We start from the raw sequence: 26452 nt of genomic DNA, 5'->3' as shown, positions 1-26452 counted from the left end.
ACAGCAGGGCACTAACTCATTACACAGCACGCTGACAACGGTCCGCACCAGCCGTCACAGGCCTGGCCTCCACCTCCTGGACAGAGACTAAATTAGAACTTGCCTTCAAGCTCTCGAGATTAACACACAGTCTGGGTCCCAAAGAAGCCGCGTGGCGCTATGTGCACGCGCACCTCGCACCCGCGCGCAGCGGCGCCACCAGGCCCGGGCCGGCGGGCGAGTTACCTGGTAGCGCGGTGATGAAGTCCCGCTGCAACATGGGCTTCAGGTACGAGTTGATATGTCCATGCTGGTAATGACACATTCGGGAAATAAGGTGCTCCACGAACTCCACCTGATCCGATTCAGACCACTGGTCAAAATATTTAATACACAAGTCTTTTTCTTTTTGATAGTTTCCTTCTGACGGCCTCTTTCTGGAGACGATCACGGATGATGTTCCATTACTTATCTATTTTAGAAAAATAAATAAATAATTAGCTTGACTAGGAAACGAAATTTCATGGGTATTTCATTAGAAACATTTTGCGCTCGGTGAATTTAATCTTAAAGTGCCAGTTTTACCCTAAAGCCTTTACTACCGCTCATTCCGTTATTAATTCTTTTAGGAAGTAATTAAAAATGTATTCACGGCCTGTGTCTGTGAATTAGTCTCTGAAGTAAATGATGAAGATACAGCTATTTCTAAAAGTAAATGATGTCTTAATCGTCGTTTGCCAAAGCTCATTCCCAAACCACGCTGTTATCAGATAACGACTGTTGAAGACGAAAACCGCTCAGCCTGGCCAAGTGGCACCTGACTCATTTAGTAGTTCGTTTTACTTCCTCAAAGCTGAAAGTTAATGCTATATTCGGGAATGCCGGTGGCTTCTGCACTTGTGTGTGCATGAGAATAAAGAGAACTTCTTAGGCGAGACCGCCAGGCCCGCCGCCCGCCCCAGGCCTCTTCGTTCCGCTGGTCTGCAGCAGAGCCCAAGGTCGTGTGTTTCTATCATGTCCCCCGTGATGCTGCTGGCCCGGGGTGCAAATCAGGGACCATACTTTGAAAACCACCGGCCCATCTAGCAAACGGAGAAGCCTGAAGGCAACTGGATCTAAAACGCTTCATTTGACCGAACAGTTTCGATTTCTGTGTTGTTTCTGGGCTTATACTAAACTGCAGGCGAAACGCTTCAGCCCTTTTCACTCCCTCCTTCCGACCAGAAACCGCGTACGCCTGCAAAGGGCTTGTCTTCTTCAGCTGGCTTACGGGTACCCCACCCGCTCCCACGCTAACTGTGCATTTCTCATCAAATCAACATGGTCCTTGTACAACACCTTGTCTTTTTTAAAAATTGAAACTATATACATTGCATTTGGACGATAGTATCTAAAAACAACAACAACAACAACAACAACAACAAACTGAATTCCTAAACTGAAGCCACAACTGCTACTGATCCCATGAGGCTCAGTAACTCAACTGTTTAAAAACAACCTTGATGCTTCTGTCAAACACTGGCCAAGCTATCTGCCCATCGGTCCCCTGACAGGCCCTTCATGCATAACACCAGAAGGAATAACTTATAAGAGTTTGGAGAACTGATGAGTTGCATTATGAACATCTATAATTCTGTTAGGAGCTTCTCTCAGAAGCCTTACACAGAAAGAACCAAGAGCTTTAGGCATCAGCAGGCTCCGGAACTGTAGGTGGACTGAACCCACCCCAGAAAGAAAGCCACCTCTGAAAATGCCCAGAACGAGTCTCTGGCTTTCCTGCTGAAATCTTATAAACCTTTCCTGTCTGAGGAAAGCTCTCATTCCACGTTTAGGGGCATGAAGTCAGAAGGCATTTACCCTCCCTCCCCATTCATATTAACTCCTCCCTTGTCTAGGAATGTTTTTCCCTTGTCATTTGAGGGAGCGCTCACTCACAGCAAGTAACACCAGAGGGCAGCATTGAACAGAAAGTTTCGATGTTGCTTTTTTATTAAGACATTCAGACTCGAAAATTAACACTCAAAAAACAGATGAAGTGAAAATTCTGTGGTGAATAACGACTGGTATATGGAACATCTTTGCTGCTTTTAAGCAAAAGGGTGTTCACCATAATGTTGATAATAGAGACAAATTAGAAATACCTGTTCAATTATAGGCAACTGGTTAAAGCCGATTATAATACATCTACACAAAGTACTATATAATGTAGCCATTAAAATTAGGTTTATAAAGTAAAATTTTGTTAATAACAAGAGAACACTTTTGTAAAAAATATTAAGAAACAAAAGGCAAGATGCAGAATTTTACATGGCATAACCACAATCTGTGACAGGGAGCACACGAGGACGGAGTAAAGAATACATATGAAAATGTTAAAAGTGCCTAATCAAGATAGAAAGCTGTGTGTTTTCTTCCCCACTTTCTACTGTATTTTGTTTGTAATAACTTGTCAAAATCATTCCTTTCACAACAGTTTAAATATAATGGTGGTTAAGCACTCACACTTGTGTACTGCTTTCTAATCTACAAAATACATTCAAACCAATGATGTCATCTGATAAGCAAAAGGGTTATTATTTCATTTACAGAAAGGTTCCTAACCATCTACCCTCCCTAGAGCACTGATCTACCATTAACAAGTTGACCGAAAGAAAGATGAAAGACAGCGTGTTAAGAGCCACTCGAACTGAAAAATCACGAGAGAATCCCTCTGCAGAATACGGAGCAGGAGTCAGTCTGAGCGCAGGTCCCAAAAACCAGGGCCAAGCGCACGATTCCAGGGCACATCCCATTTCCGCTTCCAACCACCTGCTTGGCCCACAACGATCTGCCTGGCGTTGTTTGCTTTGTTTCATTTCGTCTCCCATTTGTTGGGGATGCTTCATTCTTGCTAACTAATCTGCTCTTTTATTTCATATCAAGTGAACCTAGAGAATATTTTTTATAACATTATTCTCTTTAGATTCAGATTTGTTCTGCCTTTGTTTCTTCAGGAAAGGAAAAATAATTCGATGAAATCAAATGGTTGATGAAAACGCCAAATCATGAACTTCACATACTTCTTCCCTTCATCCCACTCCAAAAAAAAAAAAAATGGGGGATTGGGAGGAAAACTGGCAAACTAATAGAGCCAGAAGAAAAGGAAGCTAAGCTTGACAGGAAAGGGCAAACCAACAGGAAATGAGGAAGAAGGTGGTAATAGAAACGGTCATCAATGCATGTGTTGTGTGGCATGGTACCATTCTGGTGACAAGGGACACCACCACTGTCCCTCTATGGATTAGACAGCGACCAGATAGAACATTTTAGGCTACAGTCACTTCAGAATCTTTGTGAAAACTCCAGAATCTTTTACTATTCATTAGACACTTCCCTAAGGAACAGGAGATAAATTAGGGTGAATTCTTGAAACTAGCGAAATTGCACACAAAAAACCCAAACTGCTTGGCTCTGGTTTTCACTGGGGTCACGAGCTGAGGGAGCATCTACTACGGTCAGCTGACAGCTATCTTATCTGTGCGCGCTCATTCCTACCTGCCAAAGAGTACTTTTCTTTGGGGACTCATCTTCATTGTGATCCTCCATAACTGAAGTGTTCTAAGGGGGGAAAAACAGGTTATTTGAATGATGCCGAGTTTTGCAAATCCTAGATAACTACACCAAAACATAATTTTGAAAACCCAAACTGGAGTGTGCCAACACAAACCCAAGAGCTAGCTGGCTTGTGGCTAACAGGTGTCATTGTGGGTTAAGGGTCTGTGCTCGTCTCTCATCAGTCGATACAGTTCAAGGGGCCGGACAGAAGCAAGCATGCCGTCTTACTCATCCGAAAGCTGGACGGACTCAGAAAACAGGCAAAATGGCAGGTGTGGGGCTGAAGCTGCCGTCGTGGCAAGAAGCCCCGGATGCCGGCTGAGTTCCTCACTGCACAAAACACTTACTAGAACGTCTGCTCTTCAGCGGTTCACCCCAACCATCGGCGAGGGGAACCGACAGAGCCCTGGCAGCGGCCCCCACCCACCGCCTTCCTCTCCCCTCCCTCGATGGCCTTGTTCTCCTGGAACGGCTGCGCGGCCCCCCGGAGCAAGCACGGTGGGTGCCCCGACCTCCTCCCTGAAGAGGAGGATGCTGCCAGCCAGTAACAATCTGGCTGGCTTAGGAATGCATTAGCTTTCGGTTTTGTGTTTGCTGCACAAAGAGGCACTGTGCAATTATTCTTTCTGGTGACCTCGTCGCTCAGTAGACACCCATGAGCTGGAGATTAGGCAGGACTGGATTTTCCCTTTCGAAGCTCCTACCTAAGAGCTAAATGGAAGGGGAAGAGGGGGAGCTGTGCTCAGGAAAGAAAACGCCCCCCTTAGGGACGGTAGCCCCTTGAAGATTCCTCCCCAAACCTAAAATGCGAAGACTGGGGTACGAAATTTCAACTACAGCACTGGTCCCAGAGTGTTACTCAAAGGGACCCCACGGGTCTGTTGATGGTATTCACATGGCCCTGCTGGCGCATGGCCTGTAGGTGACGAGCCTATCGCTCAGGCTGTCCCCATTTCTCCTTTACGTGAAGTGTTTGCGCCCACCCAGTATGTCCCGACTGTCTGCAGGTAATGGCAGAATCAGCACCCAGGTCGCAGAGCTGCCTCAGATCAGGAACGGGGTGGGTGCCGTGCGAAAGCCAAAGGCTCTGAGAGCGGAGAAAGGGCGGGCACCCGATCCGGTCCCTCGCTCAGTGTGCGTGCGGGATCCCGAGCAAGCTGCGCTGCCCGAGGACAAACACAAGCCACACAGAGGCACGTGGGGGGCTGAGCCGACCCAGCACCGTGCCTGCTACGTCACAGTACTCGAGAGCTCCGTTCACGCCGGCTCTGCACACGCGACTCCCCAAGTGGTACCTTCTCGTGCTTTCCTAAGCTCACACTCTGCCAGAAGGCTCCAGGTGGCTGCCGACAGAGAAAACCCACTGGCTTCCTCAATGCGATCTCACCAGCCCCCGGCGCCACGGCCTGCGGCGCGGGCGGGAGAGCGGGGCTCCGTGTGTGAACGCCGACCCGGAACTAGCGGGGAAGGCAGTGAGTGCGTCCACGTGTCCGAAACGGGTCTAGAATGGTGGCAGCGATAAATGATCCCGAACGAGAAGAGAACCGAGAACCGAGAAACAGAAGCAGCGTCCCTCTCCGCGGAATTTTCCTTTTCCTGCCCTCTCGAAGGACTGACAGATTAACGAAGCCGGCAGGTTCCGCTGGGGGAGTGAACAGAGCGGGAGCGGAGCCTCAGGGCGTCACCCCCTCAGGATGACCGGCAGCCCCGAAGCCATCCGTGCAATGTCACAATGTCCTGGGTTCTAAGAGACTGGCAAGAGCAGACAATGGCTGGACACACGAAGGGCTGACGTGGAAAGTGGAGGGGAGAGGCGTTCCCGGGGCCGCGCCCGCGGGCACCCCGGGAAATGTGCATGGGGTGTGGACGCGTGCGGCGCCGTCAACCAAACACTTCTGAAACGTGGGCACCCGAACGCCAGGGCCCTGCCGGCCTAGGCCGCCTCAGCCCTTTGCTCACTGGGGAGGGAACGAAAGAGACTCAGCGGCCCCTGCAGACGCACAAGAAACAACCGTCTTGGAAGTAGGAAATTTTAATTCTTCCTCCCACTCATTCCAACACAGAGAAATGTTGTTTGTTTACATAGCTGAGAAGGAAACAACCCCTCTGGTAAAAACAGCAGCTATTTCCTTAAGGCTGGATGAAAGTAGATAAATACACGCAATTTAATTTAATAAAGTCATATTCAATAAAGCCCAGGGGGGGCTGGAAGAGTTCCCTCACTGTATGTGTATTTTCGACTTCTCTTATAAAAAAGCCGCCAGGAAAAGATGCCGCGGTGAAAATGTTGCCACTGATCACAGGATCATTTCCAGAGTGTTCCAGGTGACACGAAAGACACTCAGAGAAAAAAGGGTCCTAGGGTAAAACTAAGTTTAAGAAATCCTGTGTGTTTATGTGCCCGCCCCCGGCTGCCCACCACGACTGCACTTCATTAAGGTACCAAAGGCTCTGAAACGCGTCATAATTTAACACCCAGTTTAAGTCAGTTGGACGTAGCTTTCCCAAGCTTGTCGGACATGGACGTTCCTAATACCGTCTTCATACCTCAGCACACACGGGCAAACACTGGACTAGGGCAACAGCATGGCGCACTTCCTTCCTCCTCCCACTTCGCCAGACAAATACTTCTGGGAGACAAAAGAAACACCCACTTTTGTTAAATAAAATATGTGCCTTTTCTAGTTCCCATCATCATCCCCAGACTGCTATGTGGGGTTGTGAGAATAAAACATTCCCTTACAAGAGCCACAATTTTTAAATCACTGGCAGTTATTCCTTGGAGGTATAGTAGACCGAAGGTCACAGGCTCAAGAGCGAGGTAAGAAAACACGATGAGCCTCCCAAGAGGAAAGGAAGGTGGTTTCCTACATCCAAACACTCAACGCCATCATGAGGTAAGCCGACCTGACAGCTGAAATCCCCTTTAAGTCCCGACACTTCTGGGAAAGGGAAGTTCTCTGAAATAGCAACCTGGCTTATTCACTTCCTACCCTTCTCATCACCACCTCTTTCCTCCCACATCTACCAAGAAGCATTATGTAAATAAAAATGCAGAGCTGGGTACCTTGATACCACTCCCAAGGAAAGACGCGGTCGCGGGGCAGCAGCCACTCTAGGCAGACCGGCCTTAGCCTACTGACACCGGGGCCAGGTCATTCTCGGCTGTGCGGGTTTCACGTGCGCGGCGGGATTTCAGCAGCATCCCTGGCCTTTACCTACTACATGCTGGTAGCATCCCCTCCCTTGCCCTAATGATGACACCCAAAAATGTCTCCAGATTACCACCTGGGGCGGGGGGCCACAACTGCCCCCTTCCCTTAAGAGACACTGCTCTAATGGCGTCAGCACCTAAACTTGCCTCCTGGGGAAGACAAACTAAATCACTACCATCTCAGGCCTGGCCTTTCTTTCTCTTGGGCTTCTTTCTTCGGCCCCTGTGACAGAATGTGGTTTCTTCAAATACAGTCTAACCTCACCACGGCCAAGCAATTCACGGAGTACGCCCTGATGCCATTAAATCATATTTGGGGAAACTTAATTCAGTTCTTTACTACAGATCCCTGGGCTTGGTTGGCGGTGTGGAGGAAGGATATAAAATATCATGAAGTCTCAAATTAAAGTTAGTGTGTGTACAGGCCTCCAGAAAGAAAATACAGAGCCCTCATTGGATTCTCAACGTGTCCCAAATGCAGTAAGATGGCAAAGCGTATCTTTGGCCAGACAGCAGACCGGGGTGGCTGGAGCCTAGGAATACGTGTTTTGTTTTGTTCTCTTTTAAAGTTCTCCAGGTAATTTTTATGTATGTGTGTTTTAAAAATCACTGCTATGGGAAAACCATGTGGTCCATGTAGTGGCACTACCCTAAGTAAGGGAACTGCATTGGTGCCTTCGCAACAGACTCCACCCAAAATGTACTTCAGAACCACCAATACCATGAGGACTACACCTGTCTCTTCTTATAAAGCCTCAGGAGGAGACGCCAAAGGGAAAATGCCGCTCTCAGCTGCACCGATCAGAGGATCATTTCCAAAATGTATCCCGGATGACACACGGGATGCTCAGAGAACAAAGGGATGCAGGGTCTAATTAAGTCTGGCAAACGCTCTGCCCCGCAGGAGTGCTCTCCCCACCCCCTTTGTAATTCACGTCACTAAGACAGCAAAGGCTCTGCAACAGCTCATAATTTAAAGACCAGGTGAAGTGAGCTGAACCTCGCTTTCCTGAGTTTGTTGGATATATATGGACACTCCCCGCCCCACCTTTTATAACAATATCTCTGAACAATACTTTAACACATTGGCAAACACTGGACTAGGGCTTGGCATGGCACGACTCCTTCCTCCTCCCACTTCACCAATAAAATCCTTCTGGGAGACAAGAAACGCCCCTTTTGGTAAATACATTATATACCTTTCCCATTCCCCATTACTTCCCCAGACTGCTGCACGGAGTTAGTCTGTGTGTGCGTAACAGGCTCCAAGCAGAAATATATTTTTGCCAGTAGGTGCCACCAACTGACGCAGACTACAGTTCACTGAGAAAACTCTAAACTTCAAGAGTTATATAAGAGGAATCAATTTCCTACTTTAAAAATACTGCAAATTCTGTATCTAGAGTTTCGTAATAAGAAATGAACATAAATGTAAGATTTTCATACAAAAAGCATCTTCTGAGAGGAAGCAAAAGAAGAAAAACTACAAAGGAGCTGGAAAACATGGGCACATCTTGCCATTTTCTTTTGTATTTTTAAATTTTTGGACTTAAGACATTATGGATGACAAATACATAATGGGAAATGCTATTAGCTAATTTATTACGTCTCTGTTCTAGACTTGTTTCATATATTGTCTTTTAATCTTCAAAAAAAATATTACAGTAGATATTCCAAATGTACAGAAGAAACTGAGGGTCAGAAAAGTAAGTATTTGGTCAAAAGCCACAGTTTGTAAGTCTATTGAGAGACTGCATTCAGATCTAGGTCGGTTCGACGCAGAACTCAATGTACTTTCCATACAAAAAAACAGATCTCAGGTGTTTTCCAACTGCTGGTTGTAGCCTATGACATCAATTTAATAGGCTACAACCTGCATTTTTTAATAAAATGAAATAGAATATGAGAATTCCCCTGCCCACAATGATAAGCATAAGACAAATCACACAAAAAGGATAGAAGGGATGCACAAAAACGAAATAGAAAAATTCAGATTAAAAGGAAAGCAAGTCATTATTGCAAGGAAAGCAATATTCGAGTCATAACCACTGGTATCCTAAAAAGGTTTTTAAAATCTCTAAAAGGCAAAATTTATAGAGGATAATGTGTGCTTTTATGTACTGAATATAATACCACAAAATGCATCAAAAAATATTTTTTAATTTTTTAAAACAACTTTCCATATTTAACTGATCAAGTAGACCAAACAAACCTTTTGAATTTCCATGGACCATTTAAAAAAAACCGATAGAGCATTCTAGGACACAGAAGAAACCTCACATACAGTCAGAAATCCGGGAGATTATTGTGTGTTTAAAATGAGGGCAAGCAGAAAAGCCTAAATCTAGTTTGCCAATTACGACTTGCCACAAATTCCAAAGATACGTACAAGGAATAAGGACTGGCAGAGGCAAACCAAAAACCTTTGTTTTGTTATTGTTAATTCCACCGAGGTCCCTAATCTAACCCAAAATTCTTTTCCCTTAAACTTAAATCTTACCAAGAAATTGCTGGGAAAAGGATCACTGGACAGCACAGAGATACTATCACTCTAGTTACGCAGGAGAGAAGTGAGCTTACTGCACACCACGTGTACCTTGGGGCATGTGGCATACTGCTCTCATGGAATCTGATTGAAAAGTCACTCCAAACTAAATTAAATATGCTCGAACGAGCATTCGATGTTATTTTTTAAGTGACTTGAATCACGTATTCAAAATTGAAGAACAGAAATGGACCAAAAGCAGAAAGAAATGAAATGAGATTTAACTCAGGAAAAAATAGAAACACGATATAACAGAAGTGAAAGTCAATCACGATGCCCGAGTGATAAATTCAAATGAAAAATGTAATGAAACATTGAAGAAAAGTGGGAAAATAACCTAAGAGAATAAAAATGAGATGAAGAAAGAAACAAACAGGACAGAGACAAAGGAATTGAAATGGAAGACAGAGAAAATCCAACCTATGTATAACTGGAGTTTCTAAAGACACACAAAAACACACACAAATTAAATAAATAGATAGATAAAATGGAATAACATTTAAAACTATAATCCAACAGACAGACAGATAGACATAAAATGGAATGAATAACATTTAAAACTATAATCCAGTGGTTACCAAGGTCTGAATAAGAGGGAATGGGGAGTGACAGATAAAAGAGTTTCATTCTGGAGTAACAAAACTGTTCTAAATTTATTGGTAATGGTAGCACAATTCTGTGAATACACTAAAAATCAATGACTTATATACTTCCAATGGGAAAATTGTATGATATGTAAATTATCCAATAAAGCTATAATTTTTTAAAATTATCATTCAAGAAAACTTTCCAGAAATAAAAGGAAATCAGAACTGAATGTTAGAAGGGTCTCCAGGTACTAGTGAAAATTTCCAAAAACTGTAGTAAACAAAGTATAAAGCAACAATTTTATATCCAAAGGCAACTGAAAATAGTTTTAAATAAGTAACAGGTCAGGGAATTTTATATCCATGAGCCCTTCGTGAGTAACCAAGAGATGACTTGGAAAATTTTAACAAATAGATTAATGGTAAACGTTTAAGTTAATAAAGCAAAGATGAAGATGAGGGTGAAAGAATGTTCACAGATTCTGAGAAAGCAGAAATGATGCAGCTTGAAAACTGGAAGGAGAAGGGAGCAGGAAGAGGAAAGAAAAATATACTGATTCTTATATAAGCAACAGGTGGGAGGTTAAGGAATACTATTAAAGACTGATAATAAATCTTGCTAATAAAACATTAAATAAGAAACCAAGAATTAGAAGCATTTTTAATATTATAAGCAACATTTTAAAAATTGTAAAAGATAATCAATAACAAAAATACAAACCTTCCTAATTTAAAAAATTTCAAAAAGCCAAGAAAACACATGATGAAGAGAAAAACTGTAAGATACGCTAAGACATGGATTAAAAATATACTAACACACACCACCTCCGATAAAACAAATCAAGAAAAAAAAAGTGGAGTTCAGAAGAATAAGCATAATCAAGAAGGCAGGTAGATATATAGAGATACCAAGCTTTACACCATCAACAGAGACTAAATCTGCTTTTCAAGCACATGTATAAGAAAAACCTATAAAAAAATTGGTCATATGTTAAGTCACAAAGAAATAGTAAGTTCCATAAAGGAAAAAAAAAATCAAATAATAGTCTCTGATCAAATGATAATAAAACTAGAAATAACTCCCATTAAAAAATTAAAAGTTTTCCTTTAAAAATTAATGCTATGGAACAATTTACAAAGCTTCGCCTGTATGTCCTTTGAAGATTTCATAGATAGAATTCTCCTATGAAACCACGTTGGTTTGATGCATTTTTATGGATTAGTTTTTTGATAAGTTTCTCTATTCTTCATAACTTGTTCTCAGTAAGACAACTCCATATTATAAAGATGACAATTCACCCTAATTTATAAATTTCACACATGCCTAACAATCACACAAAAGGCTCCTTATGCAAACAGACAAATTGATACTCAAGTCCATTTGAAAAAAACAAACTTATAAGAATACTCAGAAAAGCAAAATGGAAAAAGAAAAGCTACGAAGGGGGATTTAAGCCCTACAAGACATTAAAAAACACTGTACGACACTCTAATTAAAACCGAAGCACTTTTATGGCATATAAATACAATTACTTCAGAGTAGGAGTCAGCAAGCTTTTTCTGTAAAGAGTCAGAGGGGAAAAATTTTAAGCTTTGCAAGTCTCACAGTTTCTGTCACAACTCAACTGTTGTAGCACAAAAGCAGCCACAGATGATATGTAAATGAACGAGTGTGGCGGTGCTCCGATGGAAGTTATTTACAAAAACAGGGCTGCGCGCAGCCGGCGGGCCATAGTTTGCTAATGGAATGGAATGTCCAAAAACAGACCCGAGGACATATGGAAATTCGGTACATGATAAAAGTGGTTTCTCAAATCACTGGGGAACTTTTTAATAAGAAGGGCAGGGACAAATGGTTAGCTTTCTGGAAAACAATAATGTTATGTCCATACTCGACAGAATACACATGAACAGACTCTGAATGGGTCAGAAATTTAAAGAGTGAAACTGTAAGCGCCAGAGAAAGACATGCATGAAATTCTTTAAAGCCTGGGTGAAGGGAAAGATCGTTTAAGTATGAGTCAAATTCAGATGCAATAAAAGAAGTGATGGAAACATTTGGCCAGGTAAAAATTTTACTTTCACATAGCAATATTTTTTAAAAACAGCATAAAGTCAAAAGGTAGTGAAAATCTGGGGAAAAAAATGTGCAACATATGTCGCCGATAAAAGGACTTTTATGTCTAAAAAGTTCTTTTAAGTTGGTGGCAGGAACGGTAAAAATGACAAAAATCCCAATAGGAAAATGAGGAAATGACATAAACAGATATAAAAAAGATCCTTAAAGATGTTCAGGCTTATAATTAAAGAGATGCAAATTAAAGCTACACATTTCCCACCTAACAATGGCAAATATTCAGAAGACTGAGAACACATCCTGTCCGTAACACAGTGATAATGATCAAACAGGCACTCAGAGGAGAATGTGGCATTATCTGACTAAACTACATAAGCAGTTTTACGTTTTGATCCAGCATTACCCTTTGATCTTGCATTTACTTTTTGATCCAGTAGCCCCACTTCTAGGAATTTTCCCTGAAGACACACTATAATTAAACAGTAATATGAAAATACATGTGTATAAGGTTATTCGCTAGGGCATTGTTTGTGATTTAAAAAAAAACTGGAAACAATCTACATGTTCCTATGTAAGACACTGGCTGAGTAAACTAAGGCGTACAACACAACAGAGTATTATGCAGCCTGAACCAAGAATAAGGAAAGCCTCTATGGACTGATGAAGAGTAATTTTCAGGGTATATTTTTAAGAAAAAACAAAGCAAAGTGCAAAAAAGTATACTTGTTCATCAGTGCATTAAAAAACCAGGAAGAATAAACCAAAAATAATGAAATTGGTTCCCCAGTGGAAACAGGATGGAAAGAATGGAAGAATGGGAGTAAGACAGAAAGGATGACTATGCCTTTTTATGTTGATTCTGCTCTGAGAACTACATTTAGTGCTTTATATGCTCAAATAAAAAATAAAATCAACAAGAACTGGGAGAGAGAGAGAGAGAGAGAGAGAACATCGTCAACAGAAATAAATGAACCTAAATATATTTCAAATGTACAACATAATCACACTTAATGGTACAGAAAAACTAACATAAGTGACTCTTGAACTCAGTAGACCAGTCACAAACAAGACTTTTTCAGTTGTAAAGAAATATTCAGTATGGTTAAGTGTATTTATTTTTCAGTGATATTAAGTGAGCAATCCTAAAACGATTCAATATGCATTCTAGAACTTAGCAAGTATATGTATTATAGAAAACGGGAGCTGGGATCCCCACTGGTAGAGCTATAAATAGGAAAAGGTTCACCTTACAGAAGCCTAGAATGGAGACATCACTGTGAATTCATGGTTTGTTAATACAATGAAAAGGAAGGAGTCTTTTTTAATACAAAGAGACAAAATTGCACGTGGACCAAGCATGGCAGGCTACGGGGGCCCAGGAGCAATGGCATCCCGACAGCACATGATGCGCACCTGCCCCCCAGACCTGAGTGTGTCCTTCACGGAAAGAAGCAGGGCCCCTGGACAACTGACTGAGAGGCCAAGTACAGGGACATACAAGATGAGTCTGGGATGTTTCTGTTGCAGCAGAAAGGAAGTGCTTAAAGAATCATGAGGACAGATCAAAAGGCTACAGGAGCCGGCCTGAGAGGGCGCCCACTGGACGAACTCTGACCATCGAAACAAATGATAACAGATTACATTCTACTGAATATAACAAAACTACGTGTCTATACATGAAATAAATAAAATGGAATTCTAATGAAAAGAATGTTTATACAGTTTCAAAGTATTTATCCATAAAAACTTAATTATAAAGGGAAAAAACATGTGACTTTACAGTGAAGAATGCTACTAGACACCGCCTAACTCAAGGAGTCAAGGTGATCGCCATCAGTAGCGAGACAAATCAAAGTCATGCGCCACCGGACAGGCTGCAATGAGAGCACAGCAGACTCCTGTGACATTCCTGTCGAAGATGTATAAACTAAGCCTAATTATGAGGGAACTTTAGGTAAGCCCGAATCGACAGATATACTACAACACAACTGATCTGTACTCCGCAAGCATCGGAGTCACAAAAGTCCAACAAAGACTCTGAGAAACTGTTCCAGACTGAAAAACTGAAGTATGACAAGGCAACACATCATTCTGAACTGGAGACCTCTGCTCTAAAGGACATTATTGGGACCTCTGATGAAACTGAACAGAGACTGAGGACTGGTGGTAGTAATGCATCAGTGTTAATTTACTGATTTGATTCTCACGTTAGGATTATGTAAAACGCCCTCTTTTGTAGGAAAAGCACAATAAAACATGAAGAGGCATTCAGTTGGCCTAAATTCAAATAGTTCGCGAAGCGATCGCATTGCACTTGCAACCCAGCTTGAGATTGTCTCAACATAAATACAAAGCCACCTTTCAATTAATTAATACCCAACACTTCAAACTGCGGGATCGTATCCCTAGGAAAAAATGTGCCGAAATCTTTCGTGCCCCTTTCCCCACCGCTGTAATTAAGTCGGTGACTGTTTCCTCTGGCTGCCATTACTCTAATCCTTAATTTTTCATTTTCTGTTATCCTAAAGATGAAGGATTTAACGTTTGCCGTTTACTCCAAATTAAATAACTAGGAAGCATCCTTTAACCTAGGCGATTTTACAGACTCCAGGGAGTGAGTCCCCGTTGTCTAAAGGGCGGACAGGGTAGCTAGCCGCTTCCTTAGGGCAGGGCAAAAAGCCTCTACACGCAGCGGAGCCGCGAAGGCTGGCGGCCGGGCGTCAGCACACGCTTCCTCAAGCGTCTTCTGAATAGCCTCAATCTCAGCGACCCGTCTCGATTCTGAACTCTAGTCGTGGCATCCAGGCGACTCAGCAGGGTGGCGTGGGCTGGCAGGGCCGTCTGTGCTGGAAATGTCTCTGGGGTTCATCCTCGCGGCCACGCACAGCCAGCAGGGAGGTCTTTCGGCCAGCCACGCCTTAGCTGACTCAACACATACTCAACGAGCTCAGAGAGGCGAGAGCTGCCATTTGTAAAGAGGCTTGTGAATTTAGAAGACACTACTGGATCACACAGAAAAGGCTTGCTAAACCTTTTCAAAATAATAATGTTCGATCCTAGAGATTGAGGGTACAATGAGATCAAAACTCTGGAAAACAATGACAGTCTAACTCCTAGAAACTAGAACAACACGACCCTTTAAGTAATTCAAAACGGAGGCAAAGATTTATGCAAATACGGGGATTAGTTTTTCGATAATTAAAAATGAAGATTCTAAACACTCAGAAAAATTAAAAATTATGGGATGTTTTTGCAATACATTATACGATAAAGTACTTTCAAATTATGATGAGAAATTTGTAATAGAAAAACATTAATTCAGTCATACTAAACAAGTGCACAAAGCACATAAAGTCAAATAAAGCATATAAAATTACAGTGGACCCTTTAATAGTGCAAATGTCAGGGGGCTCTGACCCCCTGCACAGTCAAAAATCCACGTATAACTTTTGACTGCCCCAAATTTAGTTGTCTCTCAGTATCTGTGGGAAATCGAGGATGCTCAAGACCAGTACAGAAAATGGTGTAGCTCAACACACATACTCAACCCCCCACACCCCCACATCCGTGAACTCCAACCACAGATCAAAAATAGCACGCATCGAAAAAAACCCGCATATAACTGGACCTGCCCAGTGCGAGCCCGTGTTGTTCACGGGTCGACTGTACACACACACGCGCGCGTACACACACACACGCGCGCGCACACACGTATATGAAAATATTCTCAACTACGTAAAAACTAAAAGTATGCCAAAATACTGAGTTGCTGACACTCTTTAATTTGAAGATTATTTTTCATTTTTCTTTCTACTTTTATCCCAACATTCTACAACATACATGCATTGTATAACCAGAAAAGAACATTTTTCAAGCACGATAAAAATATAAGCTAGTCTTCAAAGCAAAATTCATTTTTACTCAAGGCACTCTTTCAACACACATGAATACTTGGATTTAAAGAACTCAGAGAACTAAGTGCAAAGTAGTTCTGGCTCTGACAGCAAACACCACCAACCACACCATATAACCCTAGCGACGCCTCGAAACGGCCATCCCTTGGCATTCCAGTTGACTATATGCTTACTTGGGACCTGTTCTAGAAACGAGTCTATCTACCATGCCGGGAACAACATGACCCTTTCTCTCGTGGAACTTGGATTCTGGAGGGAGAAAGAGAACGACAGACGGGAGGAGGAAAAACAGACATGGAATATAATGTCAGGCAGTACTAAGTGCTGTGAACAAAAATAAAGCAACGGAAAGGAACAGAGTGAAAAGCAGGAAGCTATTTTAGACTGGTGGTCTGAGAAGGCCTCTCAAGATGAGAGATTTGATCATGGAAGCTACTGGTACAATAACATAAATAGCATTCCTATTGCGTAATTGTCCTAAGATTTTGAAAACTGTTTACAACTTAAAATAGAGATAATCATCTCTATGAAAACAGTTTCTACTTTAAGAGGCAGTACCTATATTGAAATAGACTAGGTTTAAATCCTGGCTTTGTCACTTAGTAGCTGTGTGCCCTTACTCAAGTCACAAGCTCTCTCTCTGAACCTGAATTTACTCATGTATGAAAGAGACATAATAGCAACTAGGTGATAAAGTTCTTCATAAAGTGAAGAACATAAGGCATGGGAAAAAACTTAAGTAAAAGTATCTAGCGTAAGTGTTCATTAATTGAGTTCCCTACATGCTTATGGTTCATCCACAAAATGAGTGCTATATACTGAATGATTCCTCATGAAGGATCATTATTGCAAGCATTTCATTACTGCAATTAGATGCATATTAAATTTTTATCTTCCAACCACACTAGAGACTCCAAAGTCCAAATCACTTCTGTCTAAATGCTTGTGAGATGTCGGTGATATAAATGGTACTGGTTGGATAGGATCGATTCCAGTTTTACTAACGTCACACTCACCTTTCAACTCTTCACTTGTTTATCAAGTGCCTCTTTTTCCATTTTGTATCCCTAGTTTGGCTTCTACTCAGCCAACAGCTGTGATGGTTAATTTTATGTGACAACTTGGCCATGCTATGGTGGCCAGTTGATTGGTCAAGCCCAGTCTAAATGTTGCTACAGGTGTTTTGCAGACGTGATTACCATCTGTAATCAGCAGACTTTGAGCAATGCATATTAACCTCCATAATGCAGGTGGAACCCCACCCAATAAACTGAAGACCTTCAGAACAAAGATTCTGCCTCAAGCCTACAACAGAGAAATCCTACCTGAATTTCCAGCCTGCCGACTGGCTAGTCCTCAGAATCGCATGAGCCAATTTTCAAAAATATTCATCCATCCACCTATCCAACCATCCAATCTCAATCTCTCTCTCTATCTCTCCCTCCCCCTGCCTCACCCTCTCCCTCTCTCTCTCATCTGTCTACTATTGGGTCTGTTTCTTCGGCGAACTCTAATACACTGGTCAACCTTAGGACAGGTCTCCCTGCTTCCTCTCTTCATTCTATTATCTACATGGCAGCCAGACAACTCTTGTTAACACGTTAGCCAGATAAACTGCTCCTCTGGTCAAAATTCTCTAATGACTTCCCATCTCATGCACAGTGAAACCCCCAAACTTTGGAGTGCCCTCCACTGCTTCTCTGTAGTACTTATTACTGTTTAACATAGTATGTGTTTTTCTAAAATTTGGGTAAACGAAGGGTGATTTTTCACTAATTCTTTGTGTTTTCCTATGTTTTCCAGTTTTCCGCAATGAGCATTTATTTTTATTGTAATCATATATCGCTGAGGATAAATAATGTAAATCAGAACAACCTTTTTGATCAAAGTTTAGTCAAAGTTTAAAAGCCTTAAGAAAATTCATATCCTTTGATTCAGAATTTTTCTGACGAATAATATAAGTATACACTAAAACTCAAGGACCTTAAAGTCCATCAATAAGAGACTGATAAACGGTTGTATACCACATAACAAAGTCTACAGTTATTAAAAATGTAGACCTAAGTTTAGTAATATGAACCATATTGGTAAAAATCAAGTTATAATTCAGTAAAGTATGAGCCTATATATAAACAAACACAAAAATATCTATATACATATATAGAAATAAAATGTCAGGAAGAAAAATCAAAGAATGAACAGTAACATGAAGTGAGATTATGGCTGAATGGTTAATTTCTTCTTATACCTCTTTACTGTCTAAAATTTTTACAATGAAAAAGTGTTACTCTCAGAAACAAAATATAAATCTATAGAAATACATAAAACAAGCCTTACAAGCAACATTAATAAACACTGGTAGTATGCGGTATATCACAGCACTTTTGTTGAAAAAGTAAAAAAAGACACCTACTATGGTCTGAATCCTATTTATCTGCTTCTCTATCTTCAAATTATACCATTAAACCGTATCCATCATACACACTGTTCTGGAAACTATAAATAAAAACTGTTAGTAAAACCAGTTTTTAGTTTCAATTTCCCCAAAGCAAAGCCTCTCTTCCTTAGGAAATGCATGTGATTTCTTGAGTGCTAGTACTATATGTGAGGCATTGTGCCAGCATTAGAACTTTCAACAAAATATGAATTTACGTGATGATCACCAAGTCACCCTGTTTACAGAAAATATGACACGGAAATGATTTAAATTTCTTTTCAATTCATAATAAGAACAGAGAAATACCATTCTTAGAAAAACGTTAAAAAGGATCTTTCTGTTCGGCACACAACTTTCAAAGCCTGTAATCACTAACATGACACTCTGAAACCAGCAGCATGTGCGAAAGACAGCGTGCTATCGCGTGGGGACCACGAGCCTACAGAGGCTGATGACTGATGACGATACTAAGGGAATCAAGAATAGCCAACGCCTGACAGAGACTTCTGTAAGTGGGCATCGATGAACGGGTACCAGAAAATGAAACATGAGCATATGATTTCAAACCGATGGGGAAAAAGTAGATCAGTAAATGATAGGAATGGTTTACAGAAAACAGACTGGCCATTTAAGAAGAATGTAGATTTCTAATTCATAGCATAGACCAATAAAAAGTACCAAAAAAAGGAAAGAATTAAGTACAAAATAGAAAGCCATAAGTCACTAGGGGAATGGTAAAGGAAAGGAGTAAGTATGACAACGTAAGAAATAAAAATTTATTTTAAAGCTTTCTCCATGGCCAAAAAGCATTATAAACAAAACAAAAAAGCAAATGTCAAACCAATGAAAAGATTTACAATGACAGTTAACTGTATTTAATGTATAAAGAGTTCCTACAAATCAGATTTAAAAAAAATAAAGCCACCGGTAGAAAAACGGAGAAAAGGTATAAAGAGATAACTCATAAAACGAGAATTAGAAATGATCAATCAATAAATGTGTGTATATGCCATCTCACTAGCAAATAAATATACATTATGAAATTATATTATTTTTATAGTTCACCTTTCAAAATGGTAAAGAAATACAAGATTAAAATATCCAATGACTTCTACGGCATAGGAAAAGGAACTCTCTCATCCACTGCTTTTAGGAGTATAATTTGACCCAGCCTCTCAAAAGTACAACTTAGCAACCTAAAGTGTCTTATGCGCACTCTCTTTTACCTAAGGGAATAATTACAGAAGTATACAAAGGCTTAGGTATAATAATGTTCCACTCAGTATGACTTAAAATGTTTCAAAAACTGAAGTAGTCTTTATAGAGAAGGGTTTCCTAAATTCAGTATTTATCTATTAAATGGAATATTATGCAGTGATTTAAATGATGGTAGAAAGTCTTAATTTGTCATGTGTGACTATCATTTTTTATTATTGGTTTAGCTTTGAATAAGTGTAGATTATTTTAAATAATATTTGAAAAGTAAAACTTAAAAAATTTAAATGCTATCCAGAGCCTATGGCAATGACTGGACTATAAATTAGTCTGCCCTCCATGAAAACGATTTTACCATTCCTATCATTATCAAGCACTGCCCACTTTGTGATAAATCACTGAGCTACACATTGAAGATTTCTGTACTTTTGATACATATGTTGTAATTCAAAAAAGTAAAAATAAAGAAAACTGTACTCCTCCCCCTCACTCCCCTCCCTCAATTTACAGATGATAAAAGTATCATTGGTCAGTTAGACCTGATGCACCTAGGGACATGTCTGCAATACAGTGTTAGGTAAATAAAGCAAAGCCGGAGTGTGGTTTTTCTAGGGCAAGCCCATTTTTCCCTATTAAGAAAGAAGAGTAGGAGATCCTATAATTGTGGAGTTACCTATCCTCCTATGAACAAAGAAAATATGCAACAGTAGAGTAGACAACACACTGTTAGCACCTGTTGGGGGAGTTGGGAGAGATTATTAAAGTTGTCTGCATATAGATAACTTAATAAAATACTGATATTCTTTGACCAAGCAATTGTATTTCTGGGAATTTACTCTGTAGATGTAATCATGCAAGCCTAAGATATATGTTCAATGAAATTAGTAAAATGCTATGATACAAAAACAAAACAAAAACCCAAAACAGTGAAGCCTATAAAATTCATTCAACAGTTTTAAACAAATGATAAAGCCATGTGATAGAATACTCTTCGCCTATAAAACAGTAGGATTTTATATGCTGATATGGAAAGATGATTATATTATTAATTTAAAAAGTTACTAATTGAAAAATAATATGTATAATTTGGCTCTATTTTTCTTTGTCTAAAAGAATAATGGGGAAACTGGGGAGTGATACTTTCACAAGTGAGTCCAGGGGTCGAAGGAAACTTTACATGTCTTTTATAACCTTCAATGCCAATTGTGTTATTTTAAATTCTTTCAACCTTATTTAAATTTTTTTAAATGCTGACATATAACAGCGCTTTGACAAACTCCTTTTTTATTTACATCGACTTAAGATTTGCTTTACAATTCCCTGAAAAAAAAACAAAGTTGGAGGAGAAAGTTGAACTAAGAACAGCATTAATTTTTTGAATTGTTCAAGGTTGCGTTAAATGTTTTTCTTTTTTTCTGTATGTGAAAATTTCCATAGTACTAAGATTTTATGACAAAAACCCTAAGAGCCTTGCTACATATTCTGGGCGAGGTAGAAGTGGGAGGGGCAGTATGCTGGATCCTTTGGTGACTCTAAAAAGTCCAATTCTAGGGTTTTCGTGGGGAATCGAAACACCACTGTTAAAATATTATCACCACCGTAATAGCACAGAGAACGTGTGCAATTTTACGGATTCCTCCCTGCCCAACAGGCAGAAGGAAGACAGACCCTAAAACAGTAACAAATGTCTCTTTGGGTGGTGATAAGTGGTGAGCTTACCAATGAATTTGTTTTAGTAACTATATTTTGTACGATCTTATATAGAGAAAAAATGTTTTTTAATATTCACAAAATATTACACGCTCCACCACTGAACAACCCAAAAGGTTACTCCAAGTTTTCACGTTAGCCCCAGGGTACAACAGGATTGCCAACGAGAACTGACAAATCCCCAGGGGCCAGCAGAAGAGACAAGGCAGTGAGAGTTGGCAAGGCCACGTCTGACCTAAAGGAGACGGGCCCTCAACAAATGGGAAACACCTGACAGCAGGGGACACGTCACAGGCACGGTCGGTCTCTCCTGTCCTGACCCTGGAATAGAAAACCGTAAGCCTGGAATTCCGTCTTCTGAAAGAGGAAACCAGGAGCAAGAAGTCAAAGCAATGGATTTTTGTCCCCTCAACAGGCAAGCAGAGAGGTAGCTGTCACCTTCCTCTACTTCCTCATCAAGCCCTGCAGGGACATAAACACTACCTCCATTTTTAAGGATGAGGAAACTGAGGTTTGGGGAAGTAAAGTAACTTGCCTAGTGTCACGGAGCTGTTAAGCAGCAGGCACAAGACCAGAACTGAAGTCCCTCTGCTCCAGGGGCAGGATTCCTTCTACCGAGCTGTCTCCCTTCTCTAAAAGTTAACTCCTACTGCTGGCGGCTACAATTCCGACCGTGGCGTCCTCAAACCACTGTGGCTCACTGTACGTACTGCTGCGAGCCGGAAAAGAAACGAGACAGGCAGCTGTCAAGAAGCTGTATGACTGCCTGGCACTGGCCCCACCAGGGCGAGGAAGGAGACAGTAAAACTCAATCCACATGACACTCGCTGTCATTTCAAGTCATGGCTCTCGCCCCCCGAAAAAGACTTATTAGCTGTCCCCAGTTGAGAGCGTGCAGATGGCACTCCCAAGAGCTGTCAGTCCACTGCATGGAACCCCTACATTCGGGGACGCTGGCATTAATCTTTTAACACTAAAAATAAAGGGGAATTTGTTTCAACCTAAAATGGCAGCTGCCAAGTAAATGTCACTACAGCATGGTGACAAAAACACTGGCTTCGCAGTTACCCAGACCTCGGTTTAGTATTCAGTTCTGTCACTTAAATAAACGTGTAACCTTAGACAAGTCAATTAATTCGACTTCAAAAAAAGAAAGAAAAAAAAAGGCAGGAAAGATTAACTTCTCCATAAAGGATTAAAGGAGATAAACTTGTGGCTAGAACCGACGCACAGGTGGAAAATAAACGATAAATTCTACTAACACTGGTATTAACTCTTGCGCCATAAGAGTTTTTGGTGTCTTATAGCAAAATACTCGACACGGTCTGAACGCTTGATTATCTAATATAACAATCAACTGGTGGAATCTAGATATCCGAACCAAACGGAATTCTGAATAAGTTCAGCATGGTTCAGATACCCAGATATTCAGATATTGCAGTAAACTGGTTCACATTTTTTTAAAAAAGCACATGTGGGTTTGGCTAGCTTCAGGATATTCTCTCTCTCTCTCTGGTAACAAGTCTGCATCGTTCACCTTTCACATGCACCACCGACGCGGGCACACACCAGCTGCTCAGTGAACAGTCATGGGGTTAAAGGTGCAGAAAAGCCACTCGGGAGTCTCACTAGCTTGAAGATCCAGAGGGCTCGCTTTGACAGCAGGACTACGATCCATCCCCCTCTCCAACTCCCCATGGGTATTTGGCAAGTATTTCTTATTTTCAAATAAATAATGACTAAACAAGATATATGCCAGATATTAACAGTAAAGTTTTCACAAACAAAACTAAGATGGAAAACTCTAGAAATAGTGGCACACTAGTATAAAGGAAGGAAAACCAATTTTGGAATCAGGCAAATGTGGGGTTCAAACGCCAGCGCCACCACTTCAGAGCTCTAAATATTAACTATGGGCCAATCACACCTATCATCTCTGAGACTGCGTTTCCATATCTAAAAACTGGGGACAATAACACACCTCACACAGTCATCACGAAGCTAATACATGTGAAGCGTCAGTACGGCTGGTGATGATTGATTACTTTAAGTTTTATTGAGGTAAATGAGTGATTTTTCTTTTTAAAGCCTTTCCCCTTCTCACAGATGGTCAAAACCTAGAGGGGCTGCATTGCATTACAGCTGAAGGTATCTGTACCTTTACTGCTGCTTCTCATAAAGTATATTAATTGAGCCATATAGACAGGCTAACTGGCTTAAGTCGCAACTGTCAGTGGGTCCGGTGTGATGATTTTAAGGGGGACCCTTTTCATGCAACTCAGGAACCCAAGCGAAGTTATCAACCGGGCTCTTCAGGGAGCCTCCTCCTTTTCTCCAGGGGCCTGCCGAGAAGGGTACAATGCCAAGCACGAGCCATCTTTGTGACAGCCAAAGACGTCATGCATACACAACGGGCACTCTCTGAGAGCTCAAACCCAAGCTAAGTCACCGAACTTAGCACGGCTGGAGACTAGAAGTAGTGAGGAAGAACGGGGTTAAAATAATACATCACCCAATGAGAAGAAAGGAAAAAAGCCTTCTGGGTTTATCAATCCATGTTACTTTCCATCCACCAACGAACAAAACAGTAATGATATACTCATTCCGATCAGCCGAGTATGTATTTCACTTTACTGTGCTGCATACTCTCAATTACACAATAAAGAAAATAAAAACCCAAATGAACACAATCCTCTATACACCTCAATAGACAACATTTGCTCCATTCACATTTTAGTGAATTCCACTCAATATTTCACCTTATTTCAAGGTCCAATCAAGGCAATTTCTTTTTGTCCCCCTGAAATGATTTTCACTTGGAGACATGAGTCAGGAACTTAACACATTTGAGTTACCATTTCCAACAAGGTAGAAACCCATATTTCCACCCACTCACCCCATCTCGAGAATTCACAATACTGTTACTAAAATATATTGAATAATGCCTTCCATCGGGCAAGTACTTTTAGCTGAATGCAATAAAAAGAATCTGCACTTCCAGACCTCATTAACAACTACAATTTTCCCCCTATTTAAATTTCTGGGGAAAACTGACCCCTCACTAAAAAGCAATCGTAACATTCAAGTAAGTGTATCCATTATTAGCACCGAGGAGAGCTCATGCAATAATGTCCATGGCTGCAAGAACATTCTTGTTCAAGTTACATCCCTTGTGGAGAAGCTGCTTTTTCAAAGATAAATATACATTACACAGGAGTCTCCCTGAAACAGAATCCCTGGACCCTAAGTTACAACCCACCTTTCGATACTGACTCTAAGACAACTGGATCTTATATTCAATTCACCTTCTGGTTAATTGTGCTAGCGATGTTTCAGTACAGTTTTCTAAAGAAAGTAATTGGAATCAATAACCACATCAATGCTACTCAGAATGTTTGCCAAGGAATAAAAAAAAAATGCACAAGCCCAACATGAAGGTAATTTTCCTCCTTCCGGGCTCCCCGGCTCCACTTAAAGACTGTAACACGAATAGAAAGATAACCTTGAGAACAGTCAAGTCACCCGTGCCATCGATAATATCGCTCTAACTCATTTCCTGGTTTTTACAGTGTTCCTCTAAAACAGGGCAGTCTCAACAGGATGCCAGGAATTTAATAATGTTTTTTAAAGATATATCAAACTGTCTGGAATATACAGTGATGAAAACTGAATACTGCCACTGAAACCATACTTAATAAAATACATGCTTTTTCTAAACAGAGCTTCCCCAATAAAGCCACAACGTTTTCTGCCTTGGCACTCTTAGACTCTGTCCCAGGACGTGAGATCGGGCCAGCCGCGCTCCTGCTAACAGATTTTTTTTCCCCTGAGCAATCCCTCACCACCCCATCGCACACCCCCCGCCACCCTCCACCCTCCCCCGCCCCCCCCCAAAAAGTTTTACTTTTATCTGTGGAATTCTCTGCCGGCCTCGGCCTGGAAAACTGGGTGGACCCAGAGGACAGGTATCAGATCTGGCCTTTGGGAGGTGGCCCAAACTGACAGTTATTGGCAGCGTAAAGCTGTGATCTTTGTGAACTTCAATTTGAGGCTTTATTCCATTAGTGATTCTCTCCCCACTCCTTTCTTGAAGGAGGGAGAGAAAGCGAGCCAAAAAGATGAGTTTCAAAATAGAGAAACCACCAGTTTAATTATAAAACCCTCCCCAAGTCTGGTAACAAAGGACTGTTAAAAGTAGCCAAATGGAAAACGTCAGGGTTTTTTGGGCACACGCACAACTGTTAAACATGAGAGTCACAACTTCAAGGTGGGAGGGAAAGAATAAAACGCAGGAGCAGAAAAAGAGGAGCAGAACAGGGCCCAGCCGAAGGCCCGTGTGCTCAGAAGGGCCCCTCTTGGCACTGACTCCTCCGAGTGGGGCACCCAGGCTGGAGGAAAGCAGAGGGTTACACAGAACATTTAGCAGACTTAACATTGGATTAAACACACTACTGCAAGTTTCAACAAAAGTTCATGGCATACGTAAAAAACACATTTACAACAAGAAAGAAGAGAGGCACCTGGAGACATCTGACACTGGGCATGCTCTGCAGGCAACTCAGTGCGCACATGCTCTCTACCAGGTTGGCGCAGCCTAGCCACAAAGACCTGGGCACAGAACACTGCAGGATGACAAAAAGGAAGGAAGAGAAGAAGCAGTTAGAGACCGCGACAAATCACTCCTTCACACAGGCAACTTGAATGTTAGTGGGCGGGGAGGGGGGTGCATGCACCCTTGGCAGCTGGGAGGTCAGGGGTGCTGGTCATAGACAACTTACTGAATTGAAACCTTGGGAGAGGGCCCACTCTCTGTCCTATTACAAGGTTTCTGCTGCCAAGCACTCATTCCTCTGTATACAGTGAACAGAATCAAGAGGGAGAGAGAGAATGATTAAATGAAACCCCACTAAAGGGAACCGTGGAAGGTTGGGTGCAAAGCAATCAGCGGTGAGACTGTGACTGCAACTCCGAAACAGTAACAGTTTTTGGTCTGTCGTATAATTATAATGGCCGTCCATACATTACCTACGACGTGCCAGGCACTTGAAATGTGCTCTCTAACTCCCGCACCACAGAGTAAGGAGCCTGAGGCTCAGAGGTTAAATCATTTGCCAGGCACGCGGCAGAGGGGACAGGGAGAATTTCAAACCTTGGTTTGCCTGCTATTAAGACCCCCATTC

The 26452-nt window shown here is 41.4% G+C and overlaps 1 protein-coding gene across 7 annotated transcripts in view; it reads right to left on the bottom strand.

Annotated features, from left to right (window-relative positions):
• FBXW11 (F-box and WD repeat domain containing 11) overlaps positions 1–26452 on the bottom strand; it is a 94214-nt gene that overhangs the window by 34594 nt on the left and 33168 nt on the right. For 2 of the 7 annotated variants that reach the window (XM_016145089.2, XM_036224188.1), the window contains 3 exons: positions 25793–25894; positions 3514–3576; positions 226–451 (listed from right to left, as the gene is read on the bottom strand). In XM_016145089.2, coding sequence (XP_016000575.1) covers positions 226–451; positions 3514–3576; positions 25793–25894 — 391 coding nt within the window. The remainder of the gene's footprint in view (positions 1–225; positions 452–3513; positions 3577–25792; positions 25895–26452) is intronic. The other 5 variants (XM_016145091.2, XM_036224189.1, XM_016145090.2 and 2 more) reach the window with 3 other exon arrangements.

The sequence above is a fragment of the Rousettus aegyptiacus genome, unplaced genomic scaffold, assembly GCF_014176215.1.
Source record: "Rousettus aegyptiacus isolate mRouAeg1 unplaced genomic scaffold, mRouAeg1.p scaffold_m13_p_7, whole genome shotgun sequence".
Lineage (NCBI taxonomy): Eukaryota > Metazoa > Chordata > Mammalia > Chiroptera > Pteropodidae > Rousettus > Rousettus aegyptiacus.
Note: the sequence above shows the minus strand (reverse complement) of the source record. Positions and strands in the feature narration are given on the sequence as shown.